Here is a 20,900-nt window from a genome sequence, read left to right on the forward strand (position 1 = left end):
ACCACCGATATGTTACATAGCAGTAACATTTCTGAAAGGCCATATGTGATATTGTAAGTATATGAGGTCCTCATCTTGAGGGGCTGAAGTGAGTTGGGGGCCCAGCAGCAGACTGTCTCTTCTCATGACTCAATATTTCTTCAGCGAGACACCAAGACTTTTTCAGCTTTCAGTTTGTGGCAGCAGTAGCAGATATTTTTGAAAGAGACACGGGGACTTTTCCAGCCAAGTCCGTGAAGACAAATCCAGGTTTTATCAGTCAAAACATGATTGTTTCCTAACCAAGGTATTTTTGTGTCTGAATGTAAACACAACATAAGCACAACGTTGTCACAACATAAAATTAAAAAACTGAAATGTACATCCAGCATTCTCTCTGGTGATTCAGTTAATCATCAGGGTGAACAGACTACTGTCTAAGAAGAGGTTTGTGTCTTGTGTTAGAGCTTTAAAAGCCATTAGAGCTCTTAGAGCTACCAGCTCGTATAGCGTCTGTTAGGAACCAGTTTCTTAATGCCACATCAAGCTGGAACGTGGCTAAAATTCTCTGTAGAGTTGCAGAGCAACACCTTACATCATCACAGTCACGTGAGACTCAGTGTCTGGTAATACTTTCTGTTCTGAAATGGGCCAGAACCAAATTTGTTTTGCTGTTTTTTCCCTGCACTGCTTCTGTTGTTTGTCTCAGAGACGAACAGGACGAGTAATCAACTGTCCTTCTCGTCCTCCCTGTGATCCATAGTGATCAGGGCAGCGCTGCACCATGGGTACTGTGTTTACTATTGATAGAGACCGGAAAGATCCAGAGAGATGGAGACAGAGAGGTGCAGTTGTAGGAGAGGAGAGAAACAAGGGGATGGACTGACAAAGACACTTCTATCAATATAAAATCGTGTTTTACATTAGCTGCCGTCAGTTAAAAACAATCCAATCTTCTTCTGTCTTTGTATAAAATCAGTTAAAAGAAGAAGTTTTTTTTACTTTAAACACTGTGGCCATAAAAAGGCTTTTCAAATCGTTGTGAGACTTGCACAGCCGAGCGCTGCCACTGGACGGAGGCCCATGTGAAAGACGGAGTGACAGCAGGGCAGCATCAGCACTGATAACTGATCCCAACGAAAAGGCAGCAGCACCTACACATGGGTTACTCGCTCTCTGTTCAGTGCGCTTGGCACTTTCATCGCCACAGACAGGAGTCCACGCTCGGCTTGCAATCTCTTCCACAGCGAGGTGTGTGTGTTTGCAGTGTGCTGGCCCAGATAGATGTGTTGTGTCTAGCGAGCAGGACGCTGTCCCACATTCGCCCTGCTCCTCATTCCCTGAGTGACTAATACATCGACAACAGCAGCAAAGTTAATGGATGTGCAATGTCACATGGGCGAGTCCATCCCACTGGTGCCCCAGATACTAGCAAGGAGCTGTGGTTTTCTTGTGAGCAGATGGAAATAGAATGTTGGTTGTTCTGTTTTTAGTCATTCTCTTACTTTCTGTGACTCATCGCAGTTAAAGCAGCGGCAGCGTCTGACCGAGGATGCGACTAAATGTAAAGTTTTAGACTCCGAGTCCCTGCGATTTCACTTTGTTCAGCCCGTTGTTTTCATTACGTTCCTCGCCTGCTATTTATCCCTGTAGAATGGGAACACAGACGTTACAATCCTAAATCTCTTGTCCAAAAATGAATTTTGCAATAGAATGATGAATCAGCCCAGATTCAGGGTTGGGTTTTCATTTGTAAGATTATTTATTGTGTATTGTGTATTTATGTCTTGTTTCCTTGCTGTTATGAAATGGCACTGGAATCGAGGTCAATCTGTCTGATGAGTGGATGAATGCATTTTCATCGCTGTAATACCCTTTTTGCATCATGAGAATGAAGTCACGCAGTGCACACAATAAGGATGCAGATTCATTTTTAATCACAAAATATAGTGGGGGGAGGTCACATTCGTGAGGAACACAGTACCACAGCATATAGGGTGATATGTTGGCAGCCAAGTTTGGCCTAAAGGTACACATGCAATAAAGAAAATATTGGCCCTCCTGAAATACTCAGGAAATCTTTTCAGTCACCTTGGTTTAAAGGAGGAGTGCAAATGCTGAGGGAACACGTCAAACACATTTTAATGTCAGTGACATATTCTAGATTTAGGTTGTTTTTTTTGCAGTCTTAACATACTGTACATATAAATAGTTATTCTGAGGATTGCATCATGCTAAAAATAACTTCTAAAATCTGCACAACACCTTTTTCTTTTTAAACTCAGAACAGATTCTGTGGGGGTTGGGCTTGCTCTCAGTTTGCAGGATTGGGACACTGATGTTTAATATGCAGAGTATTGAAGTACTGACTGATTATATTGTACATTTTAAATGCATTTTAGTTACACAAATCAACTGTGATTTCCATTTTAGTGAAATATTTTAGCTACTTTTTGCCAGCACTTCAAAATGTCATACAAATAATGAGTTATTTGGCCAATCTATCCAAAGGTACTACTGCCACTGAGTTCAGTAGTTCAATAGCATGGCTTCAATCAAGTCCACCTGAAAAGATATGAATGACAATTACTGCAGAATCCTTGGCAGCCATGAAATGATTGGTACAACAACAGGATGTGTTGTGTACCACATACAGTGGAACAAGCTCAGGGACTGTAGCGCCTTTCCACATCCTGAACTGAAAGCAAAAATGAACCCAACCCTTCACTGTATTCTGCATTTTAATGTCACATAGAATACCTGCAAGAGTTGACAATACACTGGATTATAATATCTAAGTGCAGTCAAGTTTAGCACAGTTTCAGATATTAAGTGTTCACTCACTTTATTGTTCGGTTTAAACACACAAACTACAACAACAAGTGGAGTTGCCTGCGTACCACGGTGTCTGTCTCACAAAGAGCAGAAGATAAGTAGAGCTAGTGCTGGGCGATAAAGAATATGTTCACTGCGTGACTCATTTCATTGAGTGTGTTTCAGTTTGACTGAGGAATCTTCTCACCAGCCTGTTTGTGGCAAGGTCTGGAGAGGCCCATGTGGTATAGTTTAAAAAGTTTAATGAGTAGGTTTAATTCTAAATGTTTTTAGTTAAACCAGTAGGTGATACATGATAATGTGCTAAATGTCTGATTTTATGATGCATTTAAAAGAATATAAACAGGAATGTGTGTATTCTGATAAATGTAGTCATCACATCATACGGTCGTTTCTTATTATTCCAGGTATCGCCCAGCACCAAGTAGAGGTAAAACTATTAACTTATCCCCATCCAGTCTTTCTCAGTATTGTACAGTGTTGTCCACTAAGACACCTCTTTTCGAGAGGGATTGCATGCATGGAGCTGGTGTCAACAAAAGGAAACAGTCAAGCATGTCGGTCCATCCTCGCAGATTCACAGTATTCAGAGATGATGTCACAGGGTTAATGGATGATTTACAGTACAGGTCCAGTTCTACTCCCTCTGTGAGCTTCAGATTGCGTTAAACGGACCTCCGCTGTCCTTGTGCATGAGCCCTGTTGACCATGTCCTGGTACATCTTGGACCTGAGGAATCGTGGGTAGGAGTCTCTCTCCATGAGGCTGTAGATTTTAGCCTGGACTTCATTGAGGCTGGCAGGGGACGGATCCTCCAGACTCTGCCTGGTTTTTTCTCTGGTGCGGTAGTCGATGTTTACCTGCCGAGATAATGAGAGTAAATACACATTTTTGAAGGGAGAAGCTCACCTTCTTCAAATCAAATCATCAGTCACGCACAGCAACATTACCCCCAGAGTTGTACAATCTCAGAGTGGATGTTGGGGTTGACTGATGAACCGACTTGTGACTTGGACGTGTAACTTTTGTTTCACCTTGACTGCAGTATTTCAACAGCTCTAACCAAGTTACAGCCTTCACCAAATATCCATGTCTGCAGTGGCAGGTCAAACAAAGCCGATTCGTTTCATTTGGGAGGGCAATGACAAATTAGCTATTTGATGGTTTAGTTGAGGACACGCAGTAACAGGGGTAACCAATGCTGGAAGTAAATGAGTAGTTAAATAAAATAATAAAAATATTGACGCCCAATAAGCTTATGTCACATTAAAGTTTTGGTAAACTTTTGCACAGTGTGGAAGTTTTTACGATGACATTTCTCATGTTTGACAAATGTCACTGATTAACACACACACACACACACACACACACACACACCTCTCTTGGTGCCTGAATATCAATGAATTCCTTAAAGATCTTGTTTGCTTTTGATACAAGCTTTGTTGAGCTCTTGATTTTTTTGTACTCCTCGCAGGCCATCCAAAACTCGATATTTTCATCACTGAACTCGCTCTTCAGAAATGTCCGGAAGGCAGCCAGGCCATCTGGAAAGGACAAATGAATCCTTCAGTAAGGGAGGGGGTTAAAAAAAAACAAACAACAAAAGCAAACACTTGAAAAGCATGATTGATGCTGCAGTGCTGTGTGTATTTCTGTGCAGGAGCTGAGGACTCCCTCCTCTATGGATGATTTATTTTTTGCTTCAACATAAAGTAGCTTGATCACGTGTTAACAGGCTAACCATCAACCTCTTGTTCCCGTAAGCGGGAAACGGAGCTCATGATTAGAACAAACAAGTCGGAACAAAATACTCCCACAAAGAGATCTTTTTTTTCCATCTTCAGTCGAGATAACCGATCAATTAATGGGCTCCCTGCTGATGATAACATAGAGGAAGGGCATGTTTTTCTTTGGCTCATGTCACGTTGACATGTCGTCTCTCATTTCTGCTGTTTACCTAACAAAGCTGGGCAGCGCTACGGGGATGGTCCATCTGCGCATATGAACAACATTACTCATACAGAAACACACATTCTAATGAGTGCACACACACACACACACACACACACACAGGGCTGCTTTGAAGAAGTCCCTAAATAACTGTGGTAACACAAGAGGAAATCAGACATCACAGGCAACAGGGAATCTTCCAGCAGCGATCCCTCCTGTCTGCTTGAACTTTCTGGAAATTGGATGGAAGAATTTTCTCCTTAGCAACACACTTAGTGAGCAGCCAGCTCAGTCTCGTTTCCTGGGTATGAAATACCACCATTTTGTCACACCTGTCGGTGCTTCATCACAGTAGCGACTGTATGAGACGCACAAGGCTTTAAACCTGTCCACACGCATGGCGTAGTTTCTGCAGTGAGGAAGTCCTCAGAAGGGACGAGGCCAGGGCTGAGTGGTGGGTCAAAGATGTGTTTGAAAAGGGTCGTGGCAGGAATGCTTTGCATGTTGCACACGGGTACTAAAGGGTATCCTGTGCATCTGGATGAGATGCTGAGGCGATGCTGACATCCTGGGATGACAACATGATGGAGAAGCTCTCAGAGCAGTACTGAGAACTTCCCCACATTAATTTAAATTCCTTGCATGTACAGCTGTGAAGACTTTGGACAGGAGTAGCAAAGTTCTTTTAAGTTCCGTAATTTGTGAGAACTCGGTTAAATATTCAAAAGAGTCCCCTGATAAGAAACCTTGATTGGCACCTGAAATTCAAGAGAAACCAAGACTGAAAGGTACAGGAGAGTCATTGGAGGGTGAACCTCCATTCTTCTGTTAGACTGTCCCAGCCTCATCTTCAGTTGTGTCTCTTATGTGCTCATACCACAAACTACAAACAAATGGGGACTCACTTTGTGAACACATTGTTTCATAACGCTAATGGTTATAAAACACAAAAATAACTGGATTATTTGATTTATCAGAGTTGACCTGAAAGCAGACACAAGACAAAGACTATTCAAGTATTGAGGCAGCTTAACAGGTGCTTGACTGTGGTGGCTTTAAAGTGTTGGCTAAGATCAAGGATGAGTGAGGGACTCGGAAGAAGGCACAGCAAAAAGCAAGCATGCTAAAGGTGAAGACTGAGTCAAATTCTACCTAAGAAACTCTGTCAGTGCAGCGAGGTAGCTTAATGAACTGACTCCAGAGGCTCAAGCTTAAATACCCCAGAGCAATTAAGAGCAGCTGGGAGTAATAAGCACAAAGCATGGCAGCTGAGGCTGAGCCAATCACCTGAAACTCAGGAGTGATCACAAGACAAAGACTATTCAAGTATTGAGGCAGCTTAACAGGTGCTTGACTGTGGTGGTTTTAAAGTGTTGGCTAAGATCAAGCATGAGTGAGGGACTCGGAAGAAGGCACAGCAAAAATGCTAAAGGTGCTAAAGGTGAAGACTGAGTCAAATTCTACCTAAGAAACTCTGTCAGCGTAGCAAGGTAGCTTAATGAACTGACTCCAGAGGCTCAAGCTTAAATACCTCAGAGCAATTAAGAGCAGCTGGGAGTAATAAGCACAAAGCATGGCAGCTGAGGCTGAGCCAATCACCTGAAACTCAGGAGTGATCATACACCGGGACCAGCCAAGATATTATTTACAAAAATACACTGGTGCTACAACATGTCTTCTGTGCTCTGGACAAACATGAAATTAAGATATCAACCCTGTAACCCTGACATAATACGCCTGAAAAGTGCGGCACTGCTGCTGGTCAACCTCACACAATGTTCTTGCACTAACAAGACATGTAACAGCTGAAATTGTGCACAGGTCAGACCCCCAGCACACACACACACAATCAGCTTTCCACACTGAGGAGTGACACTAAATACAGCCAGGTGTAGGAATAATACGCCATTTGTTCCTTTTAAATGAAATTATGTCGAGGTGAATGCAATATCCTATCAAAGGAACATTCAGTACTGTGTTCCTATTGCTTTGACATCACTTATGTAATGTGTGTGTGTGTGTGTGTGTGTGTGTGCATTCATGTACATGCTGCACTTCATCTCTCTAATGCTTGGTCAATTGAAACAGGATACGCAGGTGTATGGCGCTCCCGCCGCCGGGGGAAGGCCTTATTCTTGGCTCTGTAACAAACGGGTGACATTAGCTTTCTAATGGTTATGTGTCAAAGCGAGGTGTTATGTCCGAGCCTTTATCTGAACAAAACAGATAATGTTCATGTAAGTGCTGAATGTTTACAGCTTACCTTCATTCCTGGCTGTCTGTAAGTCCTTTTGTTAACAGAGAAATGTGTGTGTGACTTTACCAAAAAAATAATTAAATTAAATTAAAGAGCACTTGTGTGTGGAAAAGGAAAGGAAAAGTGGCAGTTGGAGGACTTTCATTCAAATTGATGATAATGATTTTCTCACAAGTGACAAAAGAAAGAGTTTGATTAATGCTTTAGCAAAACTGAAAAAGACATAATTGGCTATTTCAATAATTTGTTTATAATTTAAAGCATTGATCAAGCATTTTAAAAAAATTGTCCACTAGCTCCAACTTATGTAAGGTGAACATTTGCTGCTTTTCTCGGTTTTATTTCAAGCAAGCTATTTCAGGATGCAACATCAGTCTCTGGGAAAGTTCGCTGGGCATCATTCACTATTTCCTGATATTGTAGAAACAAAATAATTACAGTAGTTAAATTGATGCTAAATTCTTAACATGCTGACAAAAATCTCGAAATAACTCAAATGATACCATCTGTCCTCCACATGACCTGGTGGTTATATTACTAGAGCATACTAGAAAGTTTTTCCTCGCCACGTCATATCGCTTGTTAGTTGCTAGAAAAGAAATGCATGACCAGTTTGTGCATATGGATGTTTGTCTGTGCCAGTGTGTGAGTTTGGTCGGAGGGGATGGTCACAGACAAGTATGTGACTCATTATGCAGTAGAAATGAGAACATTACATAAGGCGGGCTTGAAGGGGAGAAAATGGACTTGTGCTAAATGAAAAAACAGAAACTATTAAGGAAATAAGAAAAGCTCCATTTTACCACTGAAATGAGGTGACATTAATTTTCTCGATGCGGGCTGTATGTGACTTGTGCCGCAGAGACTGTTCCCTCTTAAAAATAGAAAACGTCCACTTACATTTGTGGGAGAGAAGGTGATCCAACGATTCTGACCATCGAACGACCTCATCCGTTGATAGTCTGATGGAGAGAAAGCCAAAGCCTGAGCAAGATGCCAACCAACCAGTGAGCTTTCATTCATTTTTAACACAACATGCAACTGTATGTATTATTGAAGGACAGCTGAGTTTAATGCATGATTTGTCCTTGGCTCACAGCTGCTCTTCCGCTTGAAGTTGTTAAGGTACTTTAAGTCTGCTTAAATTCACAGTAATAATCCAGCACAGCAGCCTGAATCAAACGTTGGAATTGAACCTTTCATGTTCCAATCACAGATATGTTTTGTATGCTTCAAACACATCAAATCAACATTTCTACGACATGTCATGTCACGCTTTGATTACATGTATATCACGTCATTATCTCATCAGGATGTGGAGAGGTTGGTGGTGCCAAGCAGGAGACCACTGTTTGAGACCACCTCAACCAACCAACCAATCAGATCATTCTGCTGGTACATTTTGCATCCATCTTTATCGCACCCAAAAATGATATTCTGAACCTAACTGGACCTTTAGCAGAGCACCGTCACAAAATACAATTGAAATGTAAAGTAAAATGCACAATGCCAACATTTATTCTGTTGACTGGACTGATTCTTATTGTTAGAACTTCACCACAAGTAAGTTTACCACCCATACGTTATTTACAGTATGACGTCTTCAAATCAAGGTATTGATGAGCTTAACTACTGACCTCATCAGTACAAATGGTTGTGTTTAATATATGTCACAGACTGGTAAGCTGAACCCAAATCAATCAGCACTGAGAGAAATGTTTCTCTGTTGGCAAACATTCGCAGTGTCCTCTGAAGGCTGGACGCTGCAGAAACAAAAATTTATTGAACAAAAAATGCAAAAACAGAAAGAAATTGTACTCAGCAAATAGTCAGGATGAAGAAGAACAGAAGGCTGAACTGCTCATATGTGTGGCTGTGGCTGTCAGGAGTGCAACACATGGAAATTCCCAGTAAAATACTGCCAACTAATAAAATGTTTTAAAGAGCACAGCTTTTCCTCGAAAAGCTTGTTAATTTTTAACTCCATTTCATAACACGTTGAGACTCTGAGTGTTAGTTAACACAACAGAAGCTTGAGTTTTAATTTGCTTGTAGTAGCACAGGTTGGGAACAGGATTTCTTTATTTTGGCAGACTCACTTCAGACACCTGGCTGTGGTTTCATGGGCAGGAGGCAGGAACTCAGAGAAGTCGCTGTAAGAGTCAGATTTGTTGGACAGGCAACCTAGTCTGGTCTTCATGGTGCTGATCCTGCTGACAAAAAAGAAAGAAATAAAAGAAAAAATGAAACACAATAGTTGAAGTTTTCTTCTGACTCAACACCTCAGCATACAACTGACAAATCGTGCTGCTGCCGTCATATTCTTGCTGTTGCTAAGCTGGGTTCCTCATTTAGATATTTAGACTATGCATAAGATTCTAAATGCTGTTAAGAGAACTCATGAAGAAGAAATAGGATTCAGGGAGATAAGACTGTCCAGACTTGATGCAGACAGCAGGTGTAACTCCATGTGCAAAAAGCTGATGCAGTATGGATCTGCCTCATGCAGAAGGGACTTTCATGCATCCCAATGTCACATCCAGTTTGGGTTTGAGAATTTAAGAAAACCTCTAATGCACAATGTAGCAGCGTGGAGGCTGAGAAACGGGGGGCAGTACTCTGTCTGATTGCTTTAACTCACAGTAGGCTTCACAGCTCTGTGTTCTCCGTATTTTACTTCTGTAGATGCATACCTGCCAACATTTAGGCTTCAAAATCCAAGAGGCTTATGTGCATAGAGCAGATAAAATAAGAAACTTCACCTGACTAACTGTTGCTTTCCAATGGCCCCTAATTGCGACTGTGATCATAAATTCTTGCACCAAATAAAATGTACCACATGAACCACCTCCCCGTCTCTCGTCACAAGCTGTCCCGTCTTATTGGTACTCTGCTGCTGTCATGTACTGTTTGTCAGTACTTTGCCTCTGGGACACATGACTCACTCCAGATGGGGTATGGTTGTCAAGATGCTCCATCAAAGGCCAAACATTTCTGTAAAAACAGGTCTACTTCACAGCAAAAATTAATGAAGAAAATTAGATGGGCAGATTGAAGACAAATGGTGTTAATATGTTCTGGGAAAATCCAAGAAGGTGGCATCTATCTTCTCATCTGACTCCAGAAAGCTTTAATGGAGGATGGATTTAATGGATTCTTTTATTTTGTTTTTCAACCATTTTGGACCATTAAATTACCTTGGCTACCTAATCACTTGAAAGTCCTCTTTAATTGATTCCGTAAGATGTTAGGCGTTTGAAAGCAGTGAAGTCAAGCGTTTTCCTGAAGGGCAACTAGAGCTACACAGACCTCAGATCAGTTTTGGTGGGCAGTGGTTTTAAACTGAAGAAGAGAAATAATAAATTGTGGCAACTTTCACAAGAGGCCTTTGTAAATCAAAATAATAGAATGCAGATATTATCTCATACAATAATCAGTGATGAAGATGATATGTATCTGCTGTAGTGAAACTCAGGGTTCATTAACATCACGTTGTTTTAAGGTTGAGCAAGCAGCAAGAGAATAAAGTTCACAGACTTTATCATCCCCTGTGCCAAACCCACTTCTCTCTTTTGTTTTGTGACAGATGTGTTATATAAACGTCTCTGGAGTAATCACATGGAAGATGACAATTTACAACAACAACTTTATTCAGCCTCCCATTCATAATATTTGTCCGTTCACCTCATAAAGCCTCTGTTTCATAAGTTCTTTTTAGTGTTGCTGTCTCCTGGATGGTGTTAGTTCAGTAGCAGAGTTGGAGCGTTGGATTGTTTTGATCCCTGCACCTGGAATTGGGAACATTGCATGAAATGTACAGTTCATTAGCCAACCCAAAGCCATTTGCTGGAATAAATAGGCTTCAAAGCCTTCTGTTCTTAATTTATCTCCGACAGGTTGTTTTGAGGTAATATATATATATCTATCTAAGTGTGTGTGTGTAGGCGTGTGTGTGTGCATGAAAAGAGACATGTGCTTTTGTGTTTGGCTTGGACAAATATACCAGGCTTCCGATATTGCTTTTAAATGAATACTGAATAGCATTCTGCTTCTTTCCATTAAGTGTGAGTATCAGAGAGGTAAATAGAGAACATGAGTCTTAAAAAACATCACACTCCACAGTGACGAGCATTTGTTTGGGTTTGGATGGAGTGTTCATAGCTTACATGGTCCCACAGAAGCTTTTCTAGTAGATCTAAATAAGTACAAGGAAGCACAACACTGAAGTTTTTGCGGCTTGTTTTGGATGCAGTGATGCTTTCTGCCCTAGAAACATCGCTGTTATGCATCAGATGTTATGTATGAAGCACATGCACTGAACTGGAAGGGTAGTTCATCGTCTGTGTGAGTCATAATCTCAAGGTGCACTTCATTTGTTAATGAAAAGTTATTTTCAGAGCGGTTTGCAGAAATAATGGGCAGATATATTTTAAGAGCAGGCTGAGACTTTGCTAAGGTTAGCCGGAGAAGGCTGAGATTTACGTCAGAATTCTGCATGGCGTACGGACGGTTATAAAAGAGTTATATTGGTGTTCTGAAAGCCCTTCAGCCAGGAGGGTCACAGAATCACCGTTTATAATGTGTTATGGGGACATTCAGGGTGGACACATTCTTAATGCTACACTACATAAACTCGCATAATGCTTTCTGATGCACTGCATCAACACTCATAAAACATCACAGGTGTGACTTACAACGAGGGTCTTATGGAGGCTCTGGACTGGTTATAAATTAGAGGCTGAGTGACAGGCTTATAATGCATTATGGCTACCTATACACACCTCAACAGTCCGCTGTAGTAAGCACTCAGTGTGTTGCAGCAGTCCATACAGCATCATAATAATGACTCATGAAGCAGTGCAGATTACTTTAAATGCCTGAACCTCCAACAATGAAACGTTATGATGAAGCCTGCAGTGCATAGCAGTGTTGACTTTACTGTCACACACGGTGATAAAACTTATGATACTGCCCTTCCTTTTTTGAGACCAAAAAACGTTTATGCCCCCCCGTTTGATAAAACTCTGCCGCCACAATTAAAAGTGTGTAACACAAGTGTAAGTACTTAAAGTCTAAAAAACAAACAATTAAAACAATTAAAGCAAGGCTTTGTAATTAATATGTTACATTGATACTTGAATACATCTTGGTAAGATGAGCAGGGGTGACATCTTGGTCATTATTTCCATAATTAAACCTACTCTGTTCTATGATGCAGCTGCATGTCTCATAGCTTTGGGATACATATCGCAATATCTTATCATATTCCTGATGGGGAATAATTACTGCAGAAAGAAGAATGTGACTGAAGTGCACATTGTTATGAAAGCTCAATGTGTCCATTTCTTCTAACAAATAAAATATGACAAAAATAAGTCATGATGTGGAGGGAAGAAAATCAGTCCCCTTGGTAACAGCGGTGCATGAGGGACAAGAGCCACACTGTATTTTCCTTTTTCTGTTTGATCCTTAAGAGTTTAACGTCAAATGGCATCTGTTTGGTTAGACTGGGCACCAAAACTACTTAGATTTAGGAAAAGATCATCTGTTATCCAGTTTCCTGGATGAAAATTCTGTTTGTCTGATCCATCCGTCATTCCCGACCTCCTCCATGTGTGGATTCTTCATACGTGACACTGAATAAATGCAAAGATTTTGTTGTGATAACACAGAATGACTTGGTGACGTGTTACTCACACGTGGTGAGACCAGGCAGCGCAGATGGCATGTGCATCAACATATCACTGCCAACCTGAAATCAGTGCTTTGAATGTCATCTCAGCATATCTGGCCTTGAATTTGTATAAGGCTTGAACACATATATGATACACTACACATATGCACTAATACTGGCACACTGACCAGCAGCTTTAATACATTAATACTGGAAATGGAAAACAGCCTTCAGCCATTTATTATGGTTGAATTTATATGTGTGTCAGCATGTGCCTTTTTCTGCAGACAAAGGTCATCAAGTGAAGTTGATGAGGAGAGACGTGGACATGTTGATAAATCTGTCAATAAGATGATTCCCCCCCCCCCCACACACACACACACACTCCTTATGCCTTCTGTCCTCCATTTTCACAAATCTGTGCCTCTGTGGCTGTTGCGAGCTGCATTCTTCGTCTGCAGCATGGTGCAGACACGTGCTGCCGCTGAGCTATTTATAAAAATCCCTGACAAATCCATGTAGTCAGGAGGAAGCAGTATATGTTCTATTCAGCCATGCAGCAAGGCCGGCTCCTGGAGGAAAGAGGCTAAAAACGGCAACAGCACTCTAATGTCTCAGATATACTCAAGTCCGTCTCATGAATCTAAAAGTACAGACTACATCCGCCAGTCCTCTGGGATCTGAGATGCCCATTGGGGTTGGTGGATTAAGAAGTAAAAAAAAACTAGATCATGGAAGTTGTGTCTGTGTGTGCGCGTGTGTGTGTGAACATTTTCTCTGATGTTACCTAACTTGGTGCAATGCAGGTTTTCAGATTTCCCTCCATGTCCTCATTTCTGGATTCTGACAGAAGACACCCTGCAGTTCTACATCTATGTGTAGCGTTAGCTGACACGCTGCAAAGTGATTATGAAACGAGGTTTGTAAGACTATGAATAGATTAGGCTGATTTCCAAGAGGAGGTTTTATTTTTGTTTCGTCTCTTTTTGTCAGTTATGCATATCATGATGAAAACCATGCTCGTTGCCAGCAGGTGAACACTATATCCATGAACACACAGGTGCACATATCAGGCGAAGGAAAAAAGACATGCTGTGTGTGTGTGTGTGTGTGTGTGTGTGTGTGAGTGAGAGGGCGGGGGGGCTGTCATCTCTCAAGTTAAAAGAACAACTCAAGTACAGGTCAAATCCCTGCTCTCACTCCGGCTGACTGCAAGTAAAAATAGCAACATGTCAAGTTGAATTTTTTGGAAAGTTCGGGTGGCATCCAGTTAAAGCTGATCACGTTTTTGTTCTAAATGTGGGACAGTCTCCCAACATACATCATCACGATTTAATATAGCACACTTTTTGGTGATCGTGGTACCAATGCAGTCCTATACAAAACTTTATACTTTACATTTGAAATACAGCACACAAATCAAAACTGCTGTTGATAGGAGCGTGTTTACCACAACCATCAAAACTCCTTAACCTGACTAACCTAAACTATCACCAGGGGCTAATAAACACTTAGTAAGAATGACTGAAAGAAAAAAAATTGAAAAACAGTCATTTTAGAGCGGTAATTCGATGTATACATGATTCTGGCTATGTGAAACTTTAGCAGACATTACAGCGACTGAGCCAGATATTCCCTCCTGTTTTTCGGGCTTTATGCTAAGCTAGCTAGCTAACAGCTTCATATTGACCGAGTGCGGTATCCTATCTATCTATATGTGGTTTATATCTTTTCACCAAACTCTCAGCAAGAGAGTTTGTCCAACAATTCCTTCCAGCAATTCCTTTAGAGTTCACTGTAAAATAGTTCACAAATGTCTGTTAATGTCTGATACATCAGTTAATTAATTTGAATTCATGAACTTGTTGTGTCAGCCTCTCTGGCTCCTCCCATTTGTCATACACACTAAAAGAAGATCATTCATTGGTCTGATCCCTGCAGAGCTGCTGAGCTGTGTTGGTAGCTGTGGGGCCTTGTTTTCCTGATTTGTTTCTTTTCTAGGATACACAGGGTCAAAAACACTCAACTGAACCCTGCCCTGAAGGAATAAAGTTCCTCAGGGATATTAACAGTCTTTTGTTTTTCTCTTTGTAATCACATTCATTGTCTAGCATACACTCTCCATTCATTCCAAGACACACTTTTAGCTTTTTTCAGGCCAATTAAGATGCACTGTGACTCAGATCACAAGACGTCCATGGACTCTGACCAGCGATTCGTTTTTGGCAGGTCCACAGTCGTCAGATTTGGAACTTGAGTCACACGAGCGCAACTGTGGTCTTGCACTTGTGTGTTTGCGTGTGTGTATTTGTGTGTGCCCCGACCCGAGAGCGGAAACCCGACTGCCCACAGAAGTATGTGTCAGACCATCTGATGTGTTGCTACCATGAGGAACAACATAAGGAGGAACATTTCTGTCTTGGCAGACGTGTGCTGTGCTCAGCTGGCTCAGGTGGGTTTCGGGACTGGACCGTCCGCCACACACTGCCCTGAGGAGTCGCTGGCTTCTGCTCTCATTCAGAAACGCCTGCAGCTACGAACAAACATCACTTCTCTCTGACACGTGTTTGTGTTTGTGTGTGTGCGTGTGTGTTGCTAGAAAATGCAACTCAATGCAGAAGCGAAAGTGAGATTTAATGTTGGTGAGGGAGAGAATGATGAGCCTTTTTTGACAACAGATCTTTTTAAAGGGACAAGACTTGTTTAAAGTGATTTTATATTCCCACAAGTGTTGTGCCTGAGGACACTCATCACTGCTGTTTACAGTAAACACAGTTCTGTTGTGTCAAGGCCAGCTCAGAAAACGATTCTGAGAATGCAGCGTGGGGAAAATAATGAGAAAATGCAACAGACCTGAGGTCAGATGAGTAAATGGTGCAGATGAAGATAAAGCATGCAGTTCCCACACATAAAATATAATTTTGTCAAAGACTCATTCAATAACAGTAAGATAAATCGAATAATTGATCATCTTCTTGTCATTTGATTAAAAAAAATATGACCAAATCACTGCTAATTATGGCTTACAGGAACTTGTGATGAATTAATAAACATGTTTCACATGAAACCACATTTACGAGTAATGGTCACATGTGCAGCTGTTATGAAATTGTTAAATAACTGAGTCGATGTGGCACAATGTGTACATTCGCACTTCTTTACTGCATGTATCTATAACCCAAATCTATCTATATATAGATGTAGACTACACGTGTGTGTGTGTGTGTGTGTGTGTGTGTGTGTGTGTGTGTGTCTATATCCTCATAGGCTGTAATATACAGCAGGCAGATATTTTGTTCTGGAAACAGGTCATTAAGAACTTTCTTGCATTTATTCATGAATTACAAAATGGAAGATGATTTCGATGAAAACAGTGTGTGTTCACAGCACATCAGTCTTTGTGTGGATTTCCGTCTCTTCTCAGTTGCTTCATACATCTGTCCCTTTGTCCCACAACAGTTCAAAATGTGTACACTATTTTAATATTCGGTCTAATTATGTTTTTCCAATATGGCGTCCACCTCTGCTTACAATCAATAGGCACATAATATGAGAAAACTATTTAGTCTGAGTCAAAGATGAGTGAATCGTGTTCCTTTAGATCCTGTACATCACATGTGGTGACACCTGAGCGCATTGCTCACCTTGACAGTCTGACAGGTCAGCCTGGGATAAAGCTGCCCTCCCCGGGGGCTTTTCAGTCCATAACGCCCTGCTACTGTTTTCATCTGTTTTCTAGTCAGAAAGGAACGCTCATGCAAGGTGGGATTAATGTCACAGGTCCTCCTCTGTCTATTTATTTGTGTGTAGTTCACAAGCTTCAGCATCTTATAATTTAATCTTCAAGAGAATAGGACTGCGCTGCGCAGACCTTACAGGGACACTGGACATTATCTGTCTCTGCAGCCTGTTTGCTAACCTGAAAAAGATCGCCCATCTGCCCATCACGATCGCCCATCACAAATATGACTGTGTTTATAATTTTATCCTCTTTCCACTCAGGTTCCCTCATGTTCATTTGGATTAATGTTAGTCTCCAGCCTGCAGGTGCTCTGCTGTTGCTACTTTTATGTTTCAGACTTATACTGACAAACATGTAAAAGCTTTTATTAACACTGCAGTGTTTAATGTTTCAATTCACCTGATATGCAATATTATCAAATAAATGTACCAGTTTGTTTTCCATCGTTATTTTGATACTATTATCTCAGTGTTGCTTGCATTGCTTTTGGGCTCAGGTTTGACAGTCTGGGTTGTCCTCGATGTGGACAGCCTCTCTGTGATGGGCAAGCAGCTGGTTTGGGAACACCAAGCAGGTTTTGGGCAGCTTGGGACAGATTATTAATTAATCATTCTTGATAAACAATGACTGGTTTCTTCTAATGGAGATTAAATGAGGTTTAACAGTTATGTGATTACAGATTACCGTAATTTCCGGACTATTGAGCGCACCTGAACATAAGCCACACCCACTAAATTTAAAAAGAAAAAAAACTGTACATATATAGGCCGCAATTGTCTATAAGACGCAGGTGTCCACGTTGTGAGTCTCTCTTTTGTTGTCGCTCTCAATGTCGCTTTCGTCTTGAGGCAAAATCCATAAATTAGCCACATCATTGTTTAAGCACCACGGTTCAAAGCGTGTGAAAAAAGTAGCAGTGCATCTAATTTATAGTAGCAGGACGGTCAATTAGAATATCCATCCATCCATTTTCTATACCGCTTATCCGTCAGGGTCGCGGGGGAGCTGGAGCCTATCCCAGCTGACTACGGGCGAGAGGCGGGGTTCACCCTGGACTGGTCGCCAGTCAATCGCAGGGCCAACACACAAAGACAGACAACCACACACTCTCACACTCACACCTAGGGGCAATTTAGAGTAGCCAATTAACCTAATGTGCATGTTTTTGGTATTGTGGGAGGAAGCCGGAGAACCCGGAGAAAACCCACGCAGGCACAGGGAGAACATGCAAACTCCACATAGAAGGGCCCAGACCAGGATTTGAACCCGGAACCCTCTTGCTATGAGGCGACAGTGCTAACCACTGCACCACCGTGCCGCCCCAATTAGAATATTTGACACTAATTCAGTTTTTAAAAACCTTTTCAGTACACTAAGGCTGCTTGATAGTTGAGATGTTTCTCTGACTTGTGATTAGAAAATACATACATTTAGTAGCCAAACGTCAAACTTTAGCTGACTTGACTGAGCCATACAGCTCTGTCAACAATGTCACCACTTGATACTGGATAGGGATGGCAACACCACTGGGACAAACCAAAGGCAGAACTTTGGTAGAACCATTTATTTCTTCAGTTGGTATTGATCTTGAGTTATTGAACTAAAGTAAAATCACCAGCTTTTATTCAACACAGTGTGTTTAGACACCCAATCAGCTCATATCACAATATGGAAAGCCAATTGAAATCTTTATATTCTGTATAATAAAGCTGGTGTGCATCTTTGCTTTCACCTCTGACAGATCTCAAAACTCACCATAGCCTACTTGAAGTTCAGGGCCAAAGGGAAGGCAAATGAGGCCTCCCAGTCCTCAGCCAAGTGGACTCAGAGCAATGTCAGATTACACTCAAGTAAACCTGCCTGTCGGCTGGATGGGGCTATTAAAAGCACATGGATGCCAGCTGTGTTTCAGGGCGATAAGGGCGACAACACTGACTTTCTCTTCATTCTCTTCTGGAGAACATTTTGCTTGGTGATAAAATTAGAATTTTTCCCTCACTGTAGGCCATATCCACACATGACGGGATGCGCCTGGACTGAGTGGTACTGCTGAATTTCTTGCTTGGGGTGGGATAAGAATTAACCACTGAGAAATTATTTGTGCTTTATTTGGGCTGTGCTAATGAACTGAAAATATTCAGCGCAGTGTGAAGGAGAAATATTCCATGACTCAAGGAACAAAGATAATATTAGTAATATTAAGGTACAGGAAGGCTAGAGGTGATTTCTTAATCCTGTGGCTGACTAAAGATAAGCAAAATGATCTGTTTCTGTTTGTAAACTCTGGTTGGATGTGCTAATCCACTGCAAATATCCAGCCACCCTTATCACCACGCGTAACAAACCGTGTGATACAGGTGAACAGAACTCAAGTGTGTTTTTGAATCTGGACATATGATTTTGTTCCCTTAAGTGCTGAGTACTGAGCGCATCCCTCTTATGGCTTATCCCGCCTTTAGCCATTTATGTAATCAGTTTGTTCCAGGGATTTATTTTGCATTGCAGAAAGCGGCTCTGCTCCGAGGCCCGTGGCTCTGACTACTAAAAGCATTGCTCTTTGGCAGGATTTGAATCTGTGTTGTCATATGCGGGAACAGACTGACTTGCAGTGTTGAGTTACAGTAGCGCACTTGCTTACTTGCTGGAATCACCGCATGTGGTGACGACGGTGCTGCTCACTGTGACAGTACAATCGATTATCTCGTAAACCATTCACAGCAGAATTTGTATACTCTTGTATTGGCTGCATGCCCAATTTGCCAAACTTCAAAACAGGTTCAGTCACTTGCTTCTAAGCTCGCAGATAGTTTGGGTTTTATTTTCTTTTTAAATATCCACATCTGAGAGTTCTGCTGCAGCCTGAATTCAGTGGCCCTGAACAGAATTTTGTTTCTTTGTGCTCACAGCACTGAAAATTACATTAACAAACACCAGCAAATTGTCTCTCCACAATCACTGTTCTGGTTCCTCTGGATCATTCACAGACACAGCTGTTCAGTAGATCAGCTTCAGACCAAACCAAAGGTCCCAATGAAAACAGAATTGATATCACGTCTGTTGATCAGAGTAAGTTTTATGAGAACCAGCGAGAGGCATAGTTAACATTGCGAAGCCAGGTCCCCTTCAAACCACGGCCATCTTACGGCCTTTGTTAGCAACAAAGGAAGTAAAGCAACAAAGAGTCCAAACCACACGTCCTCCAAAAACATATACATAATATAATATACATTAAACTGTTTTGTACTTATCTTTATGGATGAATGTTGCTGTTCAAAGCTATTTTATTGAGTGGCCCCTCCTTAGTAAGCAGTATGCACATCATGCATGTCTAAAACTTTTACTGTGAAAGGTAGAAAAATGGAAGGAGACTGTTTGTATGTGCTTTGGTAGACATGAGCGGAATTAAAGTTTTATATATAATAAAATATATAATATGTTATATAATAAAAGATCAGAAACAGGTTGAGCAGTCAATTTGGCCCTGCAAAAAGGTAATAAAATCCATGTGCTTCTAATGCTCTCTAATTAACACCTGAAATATGATGAGTATCACGGTCCATCACACAAAAAGACAGGGCAAACAGGAGTAGAAGGGTTCAAACCTGAGACAAGTGTTGCGGAGGTGTTTAGAGACACCTCACACTGAGGTGGCACTCGTGTGGGCTTCAAAGACCTACTCCATCTTTGATAGCTCTGGTGAGTGACATTTACTGGGCTGAAAAGCCCTCAGAGCTTTCAGCATCAGGGAGGGGAAGGTGGGAGGGCGTGAACTGATTTTCAGTAGTGCTCACAGGAAATGGTACTGAAAGCATGCATGATAAGCAATCACTTAGGCAGAAATTTGGGCATGCAACCGCACAAACTGTACACAAACTCTCCTAAGATTAGCTGGATGATAGACACCAGGAGGGCACTCTTGCACGGAGCATGTATTTCTCTGCTGCGATAGTTTGTTTACAGTTTCTAATATTAGCCACATTGCCTCTTCAGCTGTGTTTTCCCCTATTTGACAGTAAGCCTCCATTCAAGCGGCAGATAATAATCACTCCCATAAACCATTAACAATGACAAAGATCCACATAATGCCCAGAGCTCTGTGTCCACAGCAGAATTACATAACTCTTTGTCATTCCAGTAGATGAATATGGATCCTTACCTTGAGTCCGGTGTGTACTGAGCTGCTGGACTCTTCCTCTCCTTCTTTCTTATCACTGCCTCTCCCCAGCCTGTGTTTCGCCAGAACGCAGCCTCCGTCTAGCAAACACTGGTGTGTATTTCTATGAATCTGCACAGCTCAGAACTGAAGATATCTAGCGTTTGTGATGCCAGCGAGTGGGAGCTACACGCGGCATGCTCAGTGGCGTGAAATCGGGGGGTGGGGGGCAGTGGAGATGGATGGAGGCAGAAGCAGAGGGGGGAGGAATCAGAGAGAGACGGAGGTGGAACAGGGCTTTGTTTCCACA

At 41.7% G+C, this 20,900-nt stretch overlaps 1 protein-coding gene across 4 annotated transcripts; it reads right to left on the reverse strand.

Moving 5' to 3' along the window:
* Positions 1 to 670: 670 nt before the first annotated feature.
* LOC124061102 (regulator of G-protein signaling 8-like) lies at positions 671 to 20,900 on the reverse strand. Of its 4 annotated transcripts, none has more exons than XM_046392645.1 (5): positions 20,594 to 20,900; positions 9,121 to 9,234; positions 7,922 to 7,983; positions 4,192 to 4,358; positions 673 to 3,674 (listed from the first exon to the last, which is right to left on the reverse strand). In XM_046392645.1, exons 2-5 carry the CDS (start codon positions 9,219 to 9,221, stop codon positions 3,480 to 3,482), a joined length of 525 nt encoding a protein of 174 aa, XP_046248601.1. In that variant the 5' UTR covers positions 9,222 to 9,234; positions 20,594 to 20,900; the 3' UTR covers positions 673 to 3,479. The 4 variants fall into 4 exon arrangements, with proteins under 4 accessions (XP_046248602.1, XP_046248601.1, XP_046248599.1 ...); XM_046392643.1 differs by lacking the exon at positions 20,594 to 20,900 and adding an exon at positions 10,706 to 10,814 and having other exon boundaries at positions 9,121 to 9,231; XM_046392644.1 differs by having other exon boundaries at positions 674 to 3,674; positions 9,121 to 9,231; positions 20,594 to 20,897.

This window comes from Scatophagus argus, chromosome 6 (assembly GCF_020382885.2).
Source record: "Scatophagus argus isolate fScaArg1 chromosome 6, fScaArg1.pri, whole genome shotgun sequence".
Lineage (NCBI taxonomy): Eukaryota > Metazoa > Chordata > Actinopteri > Scatophagidae > Scatophagus > Scatophagus argus.